The sequence below is a fragment of the Lagenorhynchus albirostris genome, chromosome 8 (assembly GCF_949774975.1).
Source record: "Lagenorhynchus albirostris chromosome 8, mLagAlb1.1, whole genome shotgun sequence".
NCBI lineage: Eukaryota > Metazoa > Chordata > Mammalia > Artiodactyla > Delphinidae > Lagenorhynchus > Lagenorhynchus albirostris.
This window is the reverse complement of record NC_083102.1, coordinates 44,605,669-44,625,287: the sequence shown is the minus strand read 5'-3', so window position 1 is coordinate 44,625,287 and position 19,619 is coordinate 44,605,669. Positions and strand designations below refer to the sequence as shown.

General features: G+C 42.1%; 1 protein-coding gene across 1 annotated transcript; it reads left to right on the top strand.

Annotated features, from left to right (window-relative positions):
* Nucleotides 1-815: 815 nt before the first annotated feature.
* On the top strand, nt 816-17,980 carry PPP1R17 (protein phosphatase 1 regulatory subunit 17). Its single transcript, XM_060156034.1, has 5 exons — nt 816-894; nt 6,119-6,225; nt 10,126-10,278; nt 11,584-11,736; nt 17,910-17,980. The coding sequence occupies exons 2-5, from the start codon at nt 6,144-6,146 to the stop codon at nt 17,978-17,980; spliced, it is 459 nt and encodes a 152-aa protein (XP_060012017.1). The 5' UTR covers nt 816-894; nt 6,119-6,143.
* The last annotated feature ends 1,639 nt before the right edge of the window (nt 17,981-19,619 follow it).

The window sequence follows — 19,619 nt, the reverse complement described above, 5'->3', positions numbered from 1 at the left end:
CCTAATAGTAGAACATCTGGTTTAGTTCCTTTGAAGGAGCAAATTTTTCCTGCCCTCCATACCCCACCTATACGGTGAGGGCTGCATTCTTTGTTATGCTTTATTTCTTTCTAAAATGCTCTCACTGGTGAACAGGACTGTAAAGTGGTTAAGAGCATGGACTCTAACATTCAATGCCCAGTTCAAACCCTGCCCTCACCATTTACTAGCAGTGAGAACTTGGGCCCCAAATTTCACATCAGTGGGATGGGCATGATGACAGCAGCTTATCCTGCAAAGCTGTTATGAGGGTTGAAGAGTTGATATGTGTAAAGAGGAGCGCCTGGCATGTGGGAAACCTTATGTAAATGTCAGCGATTGCTACTATAATTCGTCTTCTCATCAGCATACTACTCCAAGAGGGAACAGTGGTGAGTGAGAGTACTCTGAATTTAAATTCAAATGGATTTGAGGGTCAGAATTAGCTGTGGCACCTTTGGGGCAAGTCACTTAATCTCTCTGTGCCTAAACTTCCATATTTGCAAAGCCAGGCCAAAAAAATCCTACTGCATAAGGTTGTTATGGGGATTAAAGGACCTAGCTTGTTTGTCTGGACTACTCCAGCCTTGCACACCAGGCCCTCAAAGCACTACTCTGTGCATTGTTTTTGTAATGGACAATTATTACGGTAGGGAGCAGTGGCCGCGAGATGAGTCCTCTTTCCCTCTCCATCCCCCTTGCCCTGGCGCCTGAGAAACAGAGCATCCCCATGGCAACAGCGGCAGCTGGTCCCTTGATAAGAGGAGCTGAAGCCGGGCAGCAGCAGCCACTGCCACTGAGGAGCCGGCCCAGCTTCAGAGAGGAAACACTTCCTCCCCATCACTTGCCTTCTCATCTCAGCACCTGCACTGACTGGTAAGTGCTTCGGATTTTTACTCTGAGAACTTTTATGGTGAGAAAAGCAAGCTTCCAATAAGTTACAGCTCTTTTGTGGTTGCTGGGACAAAGAAGGTTGCAGCTGGTGGTACAGGGGGCGTGGGAGATGGCGATGCTTTCTGGAGTGAGACTAAGCCGGAATTAGATGCGGAGCTGGGAAAGTCACCACTTGCAAGTCATTTTTTCCAAGGGAGGCGGACTCCTGAGTTCTGTAAGAACCAGAGTCCCCGCAAATTAAATTGCAAAGTTTCATGATGAACACAGGAATATCTGCGTATTCACACAGCAGCGTAGGGAGGCTTCTCTTCCAAGGTTGAGGAGAGTGTCCTAATCAAAAAAATCCCCTCTCTGTCCTACTTCGAGGAAGAGTCATTCCTCGAGGAATACTGCAAATTTAGGCCTTCTAAATGAATAAATTTGATTTAAAAACGCGGTACTTTTAACCTGAATTCAGTCCTCAGGTTAAAAAAAGATTTGACAAAAGATGTGAATTTTTACATAAGCAGAGGCTACTTTAACCAGACACCGCCTTGGGCTGTGGACATAACCTTCTAACTTTTTATTCCATCAAGTAAATCCAGGTCTGACTAATTTGGGGAAATTCTTTAGAATACCACGTGACTCGGCTAAGTGTCAGCTGGCTCCTGAGAATCGGTATTAGCATGTTCCCAAGGCCTGGAAATGGGTGTTCTGCAGCTGGTTTGTACGTTGGATTGTTCTTATCTCATCATTAGCTTCAGAAAAGGCCAGAGATGGGACAAGGAAATGGTTCCAATGGTTCAATTTAGATGTACATGTTGTAATTCCAAGCAGAGGACTAAAAGAGCCAAGAAAGCAACTGACATTCTTAAAATGGTAGCATGTGCTGGGATCTGGGCTGGGAGCTTGACACACATGGTACTGTTAATACTCTCAACAACCCTGGAGAAGAGCCACTATCGTGCCCATTTCACAGATGTGGAAACTAAGTTTCCAAGAGGACATATAACTTTCCCAAGTTCACCCAGCTGGAGAGTGGGACAAGCAACCAAGCATTTGTTTCTACCTTATATCACCTCACAGCACCAAATGCTTACAGTCAGTGAGGAATTTTCTATGAATTAAACTACATATGCTAACACCCAACTGAGAAATCTACTCAGTGTTAAGAGAAAGGACCACATGCCCAGAGCAGTTTCTGACCTTAAAGTGAACTGACCAATCTTTTTTAGCAGCAGAAATAGCATTACTATCCTCCTGAAATAGGAACCAGCTCTGAGCTAGTGGAGACAGGCTCCCTCAAAGGTGTCCTCGGCTTCAGCAGGCTGCTCTGGCCTTCCTGCCCTGCAACCTAGCCAGCTTCCTTCCCCGGCACCCAGCTCCCTGGACCTTTCCTCTCCTGTTCTCAAAAGAGAAAGAGACCTTTATCATTAATAACCCCTGTGTGTTGTGACATCAGTTAATGTATCTCCTCTCTCAGTGGTACTTGTGTCTACAAGTGTCTCTCTGAGAAAAGGAATGTAAGAATTACCGAGAGGAATTACGAGAGTTTAGCGTCACAATCCTGAAAACCTCCTCAAACCCCTGATATGCCATCACCTGGTCTCTTGTACGTGCTACAGCAAAACACCCACATTCTTTCAAACAACAATGAGAAAAGTAATGCAGACCCACAGCTCTTTCTTCTCTAATGGAAAAATCTGAAAACCAAAAGTTTTTGTTGTTGTTAGGTTCAACATAAATTCATTTGGTAGCTAAACCTGACGTGAAAGATGTGAATCATTTTGTAGGCTTTATTTATGTGATTTAGTGTGAATATTCATATTTTTGCTACAGAAGTAATGCCTGTGATTGTGGAGCTTCCTGAGACTCTTCTGGAGGCGTTACATAATAAAAATATCCTGATTTCCACCATACATGTGGCCCCAGGCTTTTCAGGAGAGGTTGGGAGGGCCAATACTGACAGTCACAGTGGTGGTCCCAGCCGTCACTGTGTGAGTATTCAAATTCAGAGACCACACTGAACCAATAAACGGCAAGAGAATGCTAAAGGATCACAAATCTTTGACTAGAAAATAGTTTATAAAATACCCGCAAAGCATCTCTTCAGTCCCTAGCCCTTTGGTTGGAATCTGAAGACCCAGGGTACCAGGTGTTGAGGTACGAAAGAAAGAGCTGATTCTTCAGAAATTTCCCTGATTACAGCGAGCTGCTGAGGGAGATGATGAAACACTCCCTGGCAGCATGACAAAAGCAACACCCATATGCTGTGCTTGGGGTGGAGACTGAATTAAAGAGAGAAACGCATGGGCAGAGTCAGGAATACGAAGTAGAAATATTCCATTTCCTAGTTCAAGAATTAGACTAGCTGCTGACTTACAGTGGCTCAATTATCCTGAGCAACCCTTCTCACTGAGGGTAGAAATGCAGAGGGGGTAGGGAGACGGGGTCATCTTGTACTAAGATTCAACAGGCAGATAAAATGACGGTCATTAATAAGGTGATGCTAAACTCCAAATACCTCTCTCCTCCGTGTACCCGTTCCTTTCTTTGTGTGAAGGTTTTTTTTTTTTTTTACAGCCAAGAATACTGTAGTGACATCATCCATAGTAAACGTAGCTTCTAATCCCATGGGCAAAATGCATCCCTGCCCAGCATGGAGTATTTTTGTAAAGTAAAATCCCAAATGTGAAAATCATCTCTCAGCCTCCTAGTAAACAGAGGCTTACCATCATTTTTTCCCTCACACTGATTTAAAATAGTGATGTGTCCCCCATAGACACTAGGTGCTACCTTGGGGAGGAGGCATGTGTCAGTTTTGTGACTAGTCACCAGGTACCCTTACCTTGTCCGTGGACTTCTGACACTTGCACAGCTCGTCTCTCAAGGGCAGCCTCCTTTCTCTCAAGTCCAATACTGTGAAAGCCAATTTGCTCGGATGGTGGCTGGCTGTCCCATGGGTCAGCATCTAGATGAAAATGAAAGAGTCAATGATTTTTAGAATTGTTCAGTTCGTTAGCTGGTCTTCATTAGCTAGCTAGCTAGTAAGGTATAGACAATGTTACATGACTGACATTTACTCGATACCTACAATGTGCAAAGCACATAGCTACTATTTAATCGTCATAGTAACTCTGGGATAGTTATTATTAAGTCCATTTTACAGATAAGAAAACTGAGGCTAAGAATGGGGGCAGAGAAGACCCTATGTCCCCGGGTACCAGTCTGTGGGTGCACCAGGAAGATGCTCGCCTGGGCAAATTTTACCACAGCAGCAATAGACTGTAGGCAGAAAGAGCAAAAACGATTATATTGCACTTGGGTTCCATCTATCCTCACTACCTCATGACGATGTAGCCACTTCATCAAAGTCTTACTGCTTTTAGGTAAAGGGCTGAAATTTAACCTAGATCTCTTTGACTTGAAAGCTCAGATTCAAATTAAATAAACCAGCTATGGAGCACATAGGAGCAGCCATATAATCCAACTACAAAAACCAGCTTACATTAGGTTGGAGAGAAGGAGAGGGGTACTCCTGCCAGAGAGGACCTAGAGGAGAAGGTAAGAGGCCTGAGTTCAAACGCTGACTGACTCTAAATATGTAACTAATTGTAGGTCACGTTAAGCTCTTTGAGTCTCAGCCTCTTCTTCTAGAGAAGGAATATTTTAACTAGTTCCTGCATGGGGTGGTGTTCAGCACAAAGTCTATGACAGGGCCCATGACTTTCTGCCCAAAGAGATGAAAGATTGAGTAGGTACACAGGCCATATCTGAATGACTCTGCCTCCAGACCCCAACACTGAGCCCACTCATCCTGAATGATGGTCCCATAGCTTTCCTCTTCACGCAAGCAGGTAGGGGCCGGCCACCCAAGTTAACAGCATACTTCCTATGGTCCCAGGGAGTTGGCAGTCTCTATACAAACACTAAAAGCAATGGTCTGAATTGATCTCTGCCGAAGTCACTCAGTGAAGTCAGTCTGCTCAGAATGACACTAAAAGCTGGCTCAAGTAATCCGTTAATGTCTCCATCTGCTACACAATGATCTCAGCTTGGAGGAGGAGAGGCCCTCTAGCCTTCCCAGAGAACATTGGCTTATTCCTCAGAAGACAACTGAGTTGAACTAATTCTGTGAGCTTGAAATGTTAACACAATTGGTCTGTGTGTTCCTCTGCATGCCAGTATCCAAGAATCTCAAGAAGAAACGACCAGTTGGGTCATTTTAATCTTACTGCTCTCCAACCATTCTTGCTATGGTAGGACACGAGTAATAAATTATCTAAAAGAAACAGAATATAGGCAGACTCTAATGAAGATTTCCTATAAATCTCAACGAATGCATTTCTCATTCAGACCTGACACATGTCCATTCTGAATCTCTACTCCTTCTGGACCATGGCTACAACTAATAGCTCTGAAAAATTCAATGGATTTGCGGTTTAGGAAAAATGGGCTATGGTGGGAGGAGGAAGAGGAAACAGATTTGCTATAATGTCAGAAATCTCTAGGGAGAAAATAATAAAGATCCATTTCAAGACCTAGATTTTTTCCTACCACGTCTCTACGACTGTTGTAATATGGATAGGGAAGAAGTCTCACTACTTCATAGTTATAAGCATGTAATGGTAGAAACCAGAAGCCTGTTTCAATTTCGATTCAAAGGAGCCGCTGTTTTAAGAGTCTTGGGTCTCTAGTGAGAGTCTTCAGACATGGAGATGGATCCAAGCTTGGCTATTTAATAGATGTGTGACTAAATAACTTAATTAGATGTTCTGATCCTCAGTTTCCTCACCTGTGAAATAGGCATAATCTTACTTTGCAGAACTCAACAGAAAAAAATACAGGCAAGGTTTAATCAAGATTTTCTGTAACTCCCAGCTAACTCTTTTCTAATTCTCAGACTTTACAAGTGTTCATTCTTGAAACTCCCACAGTGCTTCTGAAAGACAGCAAATACTGAACATTTGATACGTGACAATTACTGATAATCTGTGTGTGTGTGTGTGTGTGTGTGTGTGTGTGTGTGTGTGTGATTCATTTATTTTGGCTTAAATCTTAAGTTTGGAGCTTCTAGTAGCTAAGTAGAAGAAGCAGACTTTAAAAATAGGATTGAATGGAGAACATAGTAGTAAGTGCTCAGTAGATATACTTATTTAACAAGTGAGTAAATAAACAAAAGAGGTACTAATGGACTTGTTTCTATACTTTGGTGGTGCTGGAGAAGAAATCCACACACGGGCCCTCCTTTGATGATGTCCACTGAGCAAATGCAGCCGCTGGAGCTCTCAGAAGACAGACTGGACAAGCTTGACCCTCGTTGTGGCCACTTAGGTAAATGCTTCAGTGTGAATGTCAATGGTGAAAGTCAGAAAGGGGGCATCCCTGCCATTCAGTTTGCAAGCAAGTCAGAGGGAGGCCCCCTGAAACCTGATAGTTTGTGACTTTTGATGACAGCCAACACCAGATGGATGGGCAAATAGCCGTGGGTCTGTGGGGTCTGCCACGTAAATATTAGCTGAAGCACTGTAGAGAAGTTCATTAGAATTAAAAAAAGAGGGGAAAGGCATTGTCCTCTTCTTTGGGTCTGACAGAGTCCCAGGCAGAGCATTTTTGAGGCAATAAATGGAATGTGACACTATAGCTTGTTTCCAGTCCTTCCCGGCACACTTACACCCCACGTGCAGTGCCAATAAAATATTTCAAATATCTCTCTTTGCCTATCAAGACAGAATTTTAAATAGCCTTTTTCTGCTTTATTGTCAATCTGTTTCCTTTCCAGAACTGACTTTTTGCATAACATTTGTAATGAAAATACCAGAAACATTTCTGCCTCTACCCATTTCTAAAAATGAGACACTCAGACTTTTGATGGGTGGGCCTTTTGCATATTCATAGCCTTTGTTTATGCCTCACTTGGTTATGACTCCCTTTGCCTCTCCCCTCTCCCCATTTACCATCAAGATATTTTATATTCAGGATTTCTCCAAACATGGGAGAAAAGGCAATTGAAGTAAAAGTCAAAATTGAAGGAAATGTCTTGCTCTTTGTACGGTGCCCTGAATCGCTTCTTGGGGTTGAACGGTGACGCATGGCTGGTCCATAGCCAGCCTGTACTTCCCCCCACAGCTGGGCAGCACTCATTCTGAGCCACTTTAATTCATTCAACAAATGTCTATGGTATGGATAATATGGGGGGAAATGAACTGTGCTCTGTGGTAATACATTTTTAAAATTACATTTTCCGCCCGGCATTAAGATACATAGACTCAAGAGCCTGGGTTTAATCCTGATGCCATAACCTGACAGCAGTGGAATCTTCAGCCTTTTAAACCTCAGTCCCCTCATCTGCAAGTTAGGGATAACTGTACCTTTCCTCGTGGGTGTGGTGTGAGAACTAAATGAGATAATATATTCAGGATGGTGTGAATATTTAACGTCTGGTAGAACACAGGCATTGACGAATCAGAAAAGATGTTGGTCCATCCCACACACTAAAATGAGGTGAAATCACCTAGCACATAAGTAGTACTCAATAAAGTCCCCTTCTCATCTCCTTTTTTGCATGCATGTAAACATAAACTCATATAGTCCAATGCCTTACACATAGTACAATTTCAATCAATGCTTATTAAATTGAAATGATTGGATGAAATTATTAAAATCTCCCAGATAAAAGGAAATATTTATTACTATTAAATATGGCTGAAGAATGATGCTGTTTGATTTTTTGGTTATGATCTTCTGATGAGGCAGGCATAATGATAGTTACTAAATATTTCTGATAGTTGGTTCCTCACATGTATTGGGTTTTCTAAAACAAAGGATCATCCAGATATAACGTCCAATAGGCCATAAGTAACTTGGAAGCAAGGTCCATTTCTTACTTTTCTTTTTAGTCCTAGCTCAATGCTGGCATATACAGTAGAGGTTTAATCAATGTTTGTTGAATAAATAAATGAATGAATGACGCAGGTTATGTCTAGACCCACAAAAGTGAAGTGAAAAGGTCTGGCACATTTAATCCACTATATTTTTAAAAAAGTGACCTGAATATTTTCATAAACAAAAGAAAGAGAAAGAGAGGAAAAACAAAAGGGAGGAAGGAAGGAATGGAGGGAGGGAGGGAGGGAGGGAGGGATTAAAAAAATCCAATTACTCTCTGAATTTCCCCAACATCATTCATAGTTGTAAATCTAGCTGGACAGTATCCAGGCCATAGTGAGTTTCCAGAGAGACAAATAGCTTCCCTGCCTTGCACCTTCTTTGAATCCTAACGGGATAGCTCCTTATCCATAATCTGTTTGAGTTCATCCATTCAAGCATACATTCAACAAATATTTATTCATTGTTGCTAAGGAGATAAAATACAAGACACCTGTCATAAAAGAGGGCCAAGAAGATATGCATAAGTAATCATCAGATCACCCTTTAAAGGTGTTAACATGAGTAAAAATGCTGTGGATACTTAGAAAATGAGAAAGGACACCCAGGACTCGGGTTAGTAAGAAAAGACAATGATGGGGTGGGAGTGGGAGGGTTTGACTTTCCTCTGAGCCTTGGGGAAAGTATTGGGGGTAAGCAATGGCTAGAGTGAACATTTTTTGAGGGTATGAAATATATCAAATGTATCAAATGCTTTACCATCCTTAACAAATTTAGTTCTCTCTCTCTCTCCCTTTCTCTCTCTTCTCTCTCTCTCACACACACACACACATATTTAATATTATCCTCACCTTAACATTTGAGAGAATATTAAAGTTCCTAGAAATTAAGCCCTCCCCAAAAAAAAGGGAAAAAAAAGAAACTATGGCCCAAGTTCTCAGAACTAACAAGAAACTGAGTCAGGATTTGAACTTAGATCAGTCTACCTCTACTTATTTATCCATTCAGCAAGCATTTATTGGTGGGAGAGGCAATTAAGAATAAAATTATCAAAAGGATATATAATCTTTAATCTCCAAGAAGGCTCTATCTAGAGCAGGAGATAAATCATTACGGAATGAACAAATGCTAGAACAGTGGCAGAGGAGCTCAAAGGACAGCAACGTAAACCAAAGCACAGAGGAGTAAAATGGAACAGAGAGAATACTTTAATGGGCAAGGGGTGATCGGATCGAATTAATTACATACAATGACATCTGACGGACATGATGTAGAATCGAGGCTTCAAAAGCTCTGGTGAGGGCTTCCCTGGTGGCGCAGTGGTTGAGAGTCCGCCTGCCGATGCAGGGGACACGGGTTCGTGCCCCGGTCCGGGAAGATCCCACATGCCGCGGAGCGGCTGGGCCCCTGAGCCATGGCCGCTGAGCCTGCGCGTCCGGAGCCTGTGCTCCGCAACGTGGGAGGCCACAACAGTGAGAGGCCCGCGTACCGCAAAAAAAAAAAAAAAAAAGCTCTGGTGAGGTAATGCAGGGGACTGAGGAAAATAAAGAGATGAATAAGAAGACGCGAGGACCTGGGGTTAGGATAGGCAAATAGGAGAATTGCAAAGCCAGGGGGCAGGGTAAAGACCAATGCTGATATACACACTACTATGTATAAAATAGATAATCAACAAGGACCTACTGTATAGCACAGGGAACTCTACTCACTACTCTGTAATAACCTATATGGGGAAAGAATCTGAAAAAGAATAGATATATGTATATGTATAACTGAATCACTTTGCTGGACACCTGAAACTAACACAACATTGTAAATCAACTATACTTGAATATAAAATAAATTTTTTTTAAAAGAGCAGTGCTGAAGTGTAAGTGTGAATCACTGGTGTGACTTGGCCAGTCATAGAAATGAAGGCAGTGAGGAACAGACAGAACCCAACTACAAGACCAAAGAGAGCATAAGGCGCCGTACCAGCCCTTGGGCTCTCCAAAGAGAATAAGGCTTGAGCAAAGGAAATTGGGAAGGAGCATTTGACACCTGTTCTCCCATCAGAAATGTAACTTAAACCCACTCTGTGCCTTGCTTAACTATATTTTAAAATTCCTCTTTGCCTTGATTATCCATCCCATTTAAGCTCTCTCCATTTGGAATTTTACAGAATTCTAGTTTTATTACATGATTTATGCATGTAAAGTCCGCTGTAGAAGAGGCCACAATAAATAAATACTTTTCTTTTTCAGACCAAACGACTTCTACTCCTATCATCAGGTATAATTGGAATCCAACCAGTCCATGACTGGACACTTATGTAATATTCTTTTTTTCTTTGCGTCTTGTCAAAATCAGATGACCTTTCAGACCAGTTTATTAAGGACTGTGAGCTCAAAAAGAAGCCAAGAAAAGGGAAAAATGTACAAGTCACCCTGAATGTTGAGTCAGACCAGAAAAAACCAAGGAGAAAAGATACACCGGCCCTGCACATCCCACCTTTCATACCAGGTAACGGACGGTGAGGTCAGTTTGCACATCTGTAAAAGGGAACTGCTCGCCTCTAGATCACATTGGTCTTACAATTTTTTCCTTAAATATTTGGATGTTTTTAAATCATTGTTGCAATCTCTACATTTGTCTTAGTTACGATAAGGCCAGCCATTATAACATATATATATATATATATACCATATATATGTATGGTCCAAAATATTAGTGGATAACACAATACAGGTTTACTTTTCCCTCATCAGTGGAAGTTGGGGACGGGGGAGGCAGGCTGTGCTTCAAACAGTCCCGCAGGGACTTGAGTCAATGGACATCAACACTACACGGCTTCTAAAGTCACTGTAGGCATCCAGCAGGCCCAGGGCAGACAGAGTGGAGGACTGGCAAGCCTGCAAGTGGCACACACACTTCCTTCCGTCACAACCCTCACCCGACTGCAAGGGAGGCAGAGAAATGCAGCCCAGCTGTGTGCCCAGAAGAGCGAAACAGTCTGGTGAACAGCTAACGCGTCTCTATAACAACCCTGCGTGTGGCATGTGACACTCTCTTGTTTCCAAACGTTTTGTTTTGTCTTATTTCCTTTACCCCTTCCCTCCAGGCCATTTATTTAGTGTCCTCTCTATTCACAACCCACTCAGGGGAATACAAAACAAATAGAACACAGAGCATTCTGAAAAGGAACTTTCTTTCAGTTTTATAAGAAATAAGAGAAACACATAAACAGCTGAAATATACAGCAAGAAGTAACATCATAACGGAGGTCCTCAGATAAGGACCCTGGGAGCTCAGTGTGGGCAGTGAATTGTGGACAGTTTTATAGAGGAGGCTGTTTTTAGAGAGTTTTCTCCATTCTACAGATGGAGAGAACTTTCACGCGTAGAAGAGAGAAGAGTAGGCAGGTAGGTGGAAGTAGAGGACTAATTAAGCCAGTGAAGAGTGTAGCCCGTGGCTTACTGAACAGCAAAGGCCCCATCGCTCTAATGCGGGTGGACTTTGACAGCAGACAGACCTGGACTCCATTCCTCAGGCACATGCCTTTGCCTCACTTTGCTCAGCGAGTGGACGGTGGTAGTAATATTAAATTGCTCAGGGTTTTGTGAGGCTAAAATGAAAGCAGACATGTAAAATCCTTTGCACAAATGATGTTCTCTAGTGTAGCCTCAGTAAATACTAATTCTTATTTTAAAGAAACTGCTTTTATTAAGATGTTTGAAAAGATCTGCTGACTACCATCACCAGGTGTATGTGCAAATATAGATGCATGTATTTGACCCTGTTTCTCCCTCTGTTCCCCTAATTATGCAGGTGTGCTTTCAGAACATTTAATTAAAAGATACGATGTCCAAGAGAGACATCCAAAAGGCAAAATGAGTCCAGCTCTTCATAACACTGACCTGGATCAGAAAAAGCCACGGAGAAAAGACACACCTGCCCTGCACGTGTCCCCCTTTGCAGCAGGTAAAAGAGCTGGTGCACGGCATTTTCAGGGGGTGATGGAAACAGGTCAACAGGCTTAACATCTGGACATGCCAGAGGCACGGCCTTTGTCCTGGCCCAGCAATCTGTGTCTCAAAGAAGGGCCCAGGGGAAGAACAGCATTTACTGCTGCCTTTCAGGCTTACCTTCATTGGCCGCTCCCCTGGGGCTGACTTGGAGCTGGGTGATGATCAGAGCATAACTCATGCTTCAGCAGAACTGGTCGAATTCACTGAGCCAATGAACTAGAAATGTCAGTGGGTCCTTGAAAAGAGTTTAAATACCCTCCTCCCCAGTCTTCCAGGAATCTTGCATTCTATGGCTGACAGCTGAGTCTCCCAAGACACCTGTATATATTTACCAAATCCTCAAAAGAAGAGAAAGAGAGAGCGAAAGGGAGAGAAAGAGAGCTGCAGAAATAATGATAGCTCTCTTAATATGTGTCAAATCAAACCAAAAAATCTTGCTGAACTATGTGCACAACCCCACGTTACAGGGCAGGGCAGTCAGCGTGTGAGGTATAGCCTTGTCCCTGAGAATTTTATGTACAAGGTGGGGAGAAAGACATACACAATCACGGTTAGAGTATAAGACGGAGTGCGTGTTTGTTTTATATAGTAGTTGGGGGTGGGAGAATGGCAGAAGAGAAAATATGCTAATGTTTATTGAAACCCTACTTAACGTTAGCTCCTGAGTTTACATGTCTTGTGGATTTTCAAAAATCAACTGAATAACACAGTAACTATTATCTCCCTTTACAGATAAAGAAATTGAGAGAGAATTTAAGTAACTTAGCTACTCTAAAGTCTTCTGTTGATGAAACTGATGGATGGATGGCTGATTGGCTAATTGATGGTGGGATGATTAGAACGATTGATGAATGGGTCAAATTATGCTCACGTTCAAACACTGTTACATGACAGAGCTGGGGCTGCTGTCCAGGTCTGTCTCATCTGTGAGCAGTTTTTCATTGCACCATGCTATGGTTTGGACTGGTAGCATTTTAGCAATCCAGAAGGGACACTTGGGAGGAGATGAGATTTAGTCATTATTATAAAACTGTATTTTCCCATGATTGCATCTAATAACAAAATTGAAAGACGGCTCAGAATACATCATGGAAAGACAGTCAGGGGAGCAGACAGGGTTACTGACCTCTGAGAAGAGCCAGGCAAGGAGGAATGGAGCATGAGGAAGCACTTGTCTGGAGAAATGGACCAAGGACCAGTTGGGAGGGTCTGAACCTGCCTCGGCCATGTTTCTCATAGGTTACATGCATCCCTACCTATACTGATCCTTCAACCCATCACACATTTCCTCCAAGCTCTGCCTCTGTCCAAATTCTAGTCACCTTTTAAGACTCAGCCAGCTTAAAGTCTCTGCCAACAGACCCCTCCAAGGCCAAATGCATATTTTTTATTCTGAACTAACTCTGTATTAGAGCTGGGCATGCAAATACCAAGACTTTGCCCTCTCTTTTAGTATTATCCTTATTGTTTTTGTTGCTGTTGTTGTAGTTGTTATTTAAATTGACTTACATCAAAGACTTTTTCGATGAGAATTGGCCTGGGATTGCCCTGCGTTGCTGGTATTCACCTTGATATCTGGTCCAGTCCCTCCTCTATAGCCGTGCTCAATAAGTATCTGTTCATTAGATATTCCATTCGGCAATCATGATTTAGCAGTTTCAAGTTCTCCGTTAGGAGACTGATTATTTTCTGCTCATTCTTGTATTTGTTTTTATTGAAGTCCTTCTAGGGGAAGACTTAGTAGAGGAACAAAAATACTGACGGTCAGAGAGTTACCTTAGTACACAGCACTGAACATGGGCTTTGGAATCAGACAGGTGTAGGTTTGATCTCTGGTTCTGCTCCATTCTAGATTTGTGACCTTGGGAAACAGACCATAAGGGCCTCCTTCATTTCATCCATCTCTGAAAGGAGAACCATAAAATCTGTCTCTCAAGGTTGTTAACACAATTAAATAAAGTATATAAAGCACCTGGCACAGTTCCTGGCTTGTTGAAAGTCCTCAATAAATGTTAGTTCACCTGTATCTCTTTTCAAACTTATATTCTTTTCTTTTTTTTAACATCTTTATTGGAGTATAATTGCTTTACAGTAGTGTATTAGTTTCTGCTTTATAACAAAGTGAATCAGCTATACATATACATATATCCCCATAACTCCTCCCTCTTGCATCTCGCTCCCACCCTCCCTATCCCACCCCTCTAGGTGGTCACAAAGCACCGAGCTGATCTCCCTGTGCTATGCGGCTGCTTCCCACTAGCTATCTATTTTACGCTTGGTAGTGTATATATGTCCATGCCGCTCTCTCACTTTGTCCCAGCTTACCCTTCCCCCTCCCCGTGTCCTCAAGAACCTTATATTCTTTGAGATAAGTTAAATCATTTCTAAAGGTAAGAATTTTTCTAGTCACAGTGTTTTACCTCTCCATAGAACCCTGCTGATTCAAGGAACTTCCTAAACTGTTAAGCTCTATTTCTCTGGGAATGGAGGCTGCTTACGTCTCAATATCGACATCCTAAGAGAGCAGCTTCCCGGACAAATAAAAAATGTTTATCAAACAGTGCAAAGTACACAAGAGTTGGAGCAGTGGCCTGTATACATTATGGAATTCATTGAATCAGCAAATCTTTGGGTTGCAAGTATTTGCAATTATAGATAGTGTTCTATGATTCTAGCTTTCATTAGCATATTAGCTGAAGTACTTTATTTTTGAAGAGCCTTTTAGTATCTAAAGATTTGGCAGTAATCGAAATGCTAGTTAGGCTGATAAGAATGGAGCCTTCAGCAGAGGTTCAGAGAGACACACTGATTCTAATAAGGGTCTTGAGAGGAACTCACGGGAAAATGCACTCTGGAGACATCTCCTCTCATTAGCCCTTGGCAAGTGAAGGCTGGACAGGGATTCACTCTCTTCTTTAAATCTCTAGCTAGCTACCTTCATTCCCTGAGGTTAATGAGCTTCTCTGACAGCTTCCAACCATCAGACAACTCCTCTGAGCAGTGAGGAGTCATCTCAGGCTTCCTTGCCAGCCCAAGCTTTGCTCTCAATGTGACCCACAGTTGCCAGGGCCAAGGAACTGCAGGGCAGGGAGAACTGGTTTGGGATTGGTCAGATTTGCGTAGCCGAGACCTGCTTAAGAGGAAGCGAAGTCTTCAGTTGAGGTCTGTGGCAAAAGGAACTGGAGAAAGTAATGAATAATGAGGCTGCAAGCGTTGAAGAGAAACTTCCTGAAAAATTGGCCTATGAGCTGTGAACACTTGGAGGTCAAAGCTCTATATGGTACTTGTAGAAAGGAGCCTGATGTGTCCTTTGAAAGTGACACCTCTTCTGTCCTGCCGGGAATAGAGCGCGCTCTCTGGTGTGGTTTACCAGGAGGGGTGGTGTCTTAGCTCTGGCTGCCTTAGATCTGCACACATCTGTAATGCAGGTGACTGGCTTTAGATGGTGCTCTGGCGGGGATCATGGCCTAAAACAGCTTGCTGCAAGGCTAATTGACCCTTTAGAGACCTTGGACTAACAGCTTCGGCCTTAAAAACACATCAAGCTCTAAGAAGCAACCGAGTGCCCTAAACTCTTCTACATAGAGAGGGAAAGGGAACGAAGTGACATTTTTCTAAATCCCTACTACATTCCAAGTCCTGGGCTAGACGTTAGGATATCCTTTGAGAATCTCATAGTTTGGTAAGGAGACGATGTCTTGTCCAATGATTCCTACAACGTGTCAAGTACTTTAACAGAGGTTCATGTAAGGTGTGATTGAAGCATAAAAGAATGTTGGGCTAAATCTATCTTGGCGGGATCACCCCCTGTGGGAGATACAAATTATGTTTCCTCCCGTTTTACAGACGAATAAACTGAGGCTCAGACAGGTTAAGTGACCTGCTCCAAGTTCAGTGGCCAATGAAGGGAAAGCTTTCTGGCTCTAGAGCACATTTCTCCAATAATACACCTCCGCTTATACAGGAAAATGTGAGGATCAAGACTGGGTTAAATCAGATAGACGAGTGTTTGTTAAATCTCGTTCATCTTCGAATAACCAAAGGCAATGATATGAAGCGTCAAGGATAAGCACACAGTGACGACATAGAGATGCTGCTGATATCATCCTAAGCAATGATATCCATGAAATCAGGATTTTGATAAACTACCATGTATTTTTAAATTATAAGACATTAAAATGAATGCTTGATTATACTAATGCTTAATTATACTAATATAATAGTATACTATTATTATATATTATATATAATATATATTATTATTATATATATTATATTATATACTATTATATAATAGTATAATAGTATACTAATATACTAGCTCACCTCCACTTGAAAGTATCTCCTGTGTCGCTGTGGAAACCTAGCCCACTTTGGGAAGGGCTGACCTTGATGATTTAACAGCCTCCTCCCTTCCCTGAAATCCCAGGATTTTTTTTTTTTTTCTTGGCCCAGATACTTGTACAACTAGGTGTCAAGGATACTTAAAATAACCAGAAAGTTGACTAGGATCTGGGAATTTAAAGGCTCCTGTCCACATTGAATCCACCCAAATTTGGTGTAATGTGAAGAAATATCAAGGAAGGAAGGATGGTATGCTTGGGGGCTCAGCATAGCTAACTCTGTGTTCTTCTATCAAGATAGCCTTAATTCTAAATTAAAATCCAAACCTCTGTGCAACTGGTATAAGAGAAAATATCTCCCACTCTGCTTCATAAGTGATTTATGCAAAAGCCTTATTTTCAGCCAGACTCTTGAAATTGTTTTTCTCCTCCAATAAATATCAGCTAATTGGTAAAGAACCCATATGAACCAACGAGGGACTGAATCAAAGGAATAGTCATTAAGCTCAACACATAGTATTCGTCAATTTGCCACTGTTGAATGGACTCCAGCGTTGTAGAAAGGCCTCTTGGGGTGCACAGCTTTCCTCCCTCAAGTTTAGATCTTTATGAAATGCTTCATGAACAGAAAGGTCTCTGATTCTGAGAAGGGTGGGGAGTGATTCAAGGCAGAGGTGGGTAAACAAGGCTGACTGACTGGAGTGGGATGACAGAAACCATGGAGGACTGGCCCTGAATCACAGCTCCCTTTCCTTTTATTAAAACGACCGATTTCACAATTCACAGGATAAGCAGAACCGTCCAGACCTCCTTGGATAGTTTTTTCTGGGCTGATCAGTCCAGAAAATGGTGCTCAGGCTTCTGAATTCCACCGACTAGTAAACTTTTAAAAACAAGATATTGTGAGCCTAACATAGGGATAGCAACTTCGAATTTTTCCTAGTAAGGATACTGACAAAACAACCATCTAACACCCCTAAAATTTCATAGAAGAAAGGATATTTTAATCCCCAAGATAAGCAAAAGAATCATCTCAAAATAAAGGACAGAATTGTAGCCATATAGCTGTATGAAAAAAATTCACTGCATTTTCCTTATTTTCTCGTTTTGTTCTAAACCACATAAAATTTATCATCTACCAGCACTGACATTCAGAAGCAGCATGTTCAGAGTCTCAGCTCAATATTTTCCCAGATGTTAGTAAAATATGTTTAGTTTGACTTCATGAGGCTTACCAGTTCTTTTCAAAGGGAAAATAAACTAGCAAATTGTGAAAGGAAAGGAAGAACTAAGTTGCTCATGGCTGTAGCACTGTGCTAAGAATTATTACATACTTCTCATTTAGTTGTCACAATAACCCTTTATATAAATATTAATGCCCTCATTTTACATACAAGAAAACTTAGGTCTGAAGGTGCTATCTGGCCCAACACAGATTAAGTGAGTGGCAGACTGGGTCCAAAGCAGTTAGACTCCAAAATCCATATGCTTCCATCCTACTGCTGTAAGCTTAAATGTAGAATGTAGAGAAGGGGGTGAGAGTTGCCTCTGACACCTAGGTTGAGCATCTCTTATAACCATAACGGTGTTCTCACTGAGCCACAGCTCCTCTGGGAAGGCCAAATAAGGCCCCTCAGTTCCCTCTCTCTCTGTTGGCACCTTTAGCTTTGCAGACATTAAAACGTTTCTGCGTTGCCATGCTCCTGTGTACTGTCTATGCTGTAAGGTCGTCTAATATTTTACTTAGAGGCACTTAATTGCAGATCTGTGCTTTGTTTTGCAGGTGTGACACTGCTCAGGGACGAGAGACCCAAAGTGATCATGGAAGATGATGAAAAAGATGGTGACAAATAGCTATTTAAAGATATTTCCCCTAAGACCACCTGTAAATAGGTTAGATTGGTTCCCTATGGCGACCTAGAAAACATAGACTTGTTTCTGCTCTCATTTTGTCATAGTCCGCCTTTAAGATCCAGACACGTTTTCCCCAGGAGGCATACTATATCAGATTGCCAGTCACCTCTCTGTCTTCCTCTTCTTTTTTGAATCGGGTTTCTATTCCCACTTCTTGAATTTTCATTTTCTGATGCAGTGGAAAGGAAGCAGATCATCCTAACTTGGGAGATAACAGGGAAAGCTTTAGTGCTCAGCTTCTGGATCAATTCGTGGAGCAAAGAGCATGGATAACGTGGGGCTCCCTGTTGCCAGTTAGGGAAATGAGAATGTTTGGGTTCTAACTCACTGATTGCTTTGGACAACATGGTCTTTTATCTCTTTTATCCTTTCTTAAGAGTCCAAGTGTCTCTTGTGACATACCTAAGTAAGACCCTTGTAACTGATACCCTAAAAGCGAATATGTGAGCTGGGGGAGTCAACCCAACCAACCATGCCTTGACTGAAAACACCACAGGTGGAGGGTGCTCGTCTATCTGGGAAGCTTAGCAAATACCCTATTTATTTTTTTAAATGTTTCTTAACTATGTTGTCCTGAAATTTTGTGAGTTGTGTCACAAATGACCATTACTAATGATAGGTATAATACCGATGTTTGTGATTAATTTACTTTTAAAAAACTTAATTAAGATCAATGGATGGCCATTCCTCTACTTTTAGCAATCTCACTTATTTAGACCCCAATATGCTTTCCTGGATGCGAGGGAAAGATGTGACATTAGCTAGTGAGCAGGAGTCTGCGTATGACCCCTGCCCCAGCCTGCCGTCTGTGAGTGCCATGAGAAGGTTTTGCACGAAGGCCTCATCTATCAGGTGATGGACATGGGGAAAAACGAAAGCTGTCGTTCAAAGGTATAAAGGTGGATATTCAAACAGATCCTGCCTAAGTGATAATTTGGAAGCTCTGTATACACCCTGACTCCAATAGTTTGTTAATCCCTTCTGTCTTTCTGTCCTTCTCACAAATGTGGAAAAGATACAGGACCCTGCTAGTAATAAAGATGCTTCTGGTAATAAGACGCATCGCTATGTCTGGGTGCATTTCTCCTAAAAATACCCTATTTTACACTTATAAATACCCTATATTACACTTATAAAGAGAAGAGGTTGCAAAAGAGACTCAAGGACTGTTTTGTTTGTTTTTGACCCACAGAGGTTTAAAAATGTTTGAATCAACATTAATATTTAATAATCTAATCAGGAGAATTTACATAAAATCCTAGATTTCCAGATTCTCTTGAGAAACCATCTCAAGGTCTGGCAACCTGAGCCTGATTTAGAAGCGTGGCGACCATGAGCGGGCACTGAGTACCAGATGCCCTTTTAGGAGAAATATACATTCTCCAGCGCTCCATCTGCCCCCCCTGGCGTATTTCACCCACTGACTTCACCATCCAGCCTTCACGTTGGAGTCTGGAACCTCTGTTGAAGACCCATACTTTGCGTCCCTAATGATCTCTCCCTCCTTGATCCCACTCCACTTTTACTAGCGGTGGCCCCAATCACAGCTTTGGGAAGAGGGGAGAAAGATTGTGGCCAG

What these genes read in the sequence shown, in the direction of transcription:
- PPP1R17 (XM_060156034.1), top strand. Translation starts at nt 6,144, where the DNA reads ATGATGTCCACTGAGCAAATGCAGCCGCTGGAGCTCTCAGAAGACAGA. An exon ending in CCCTCGTTGTGGCCACTTAG is followed by an intron (nt 6,226 to 10,125) that starts GTAAATGCTTCA and finishes TGTCAAAATCAG; the next exon opens with ATGACCTTTCAGACCAGTTT. An exon ending in CGTGTCCCCCTTTGCAGCAG is followed by an intron (nt 11,737 to 17,909) that starts GTAAAAGAGCTG and finishes TTTGTTTTGCAG; the next exon opens with GTGTGACACTGCTCAGGGAC.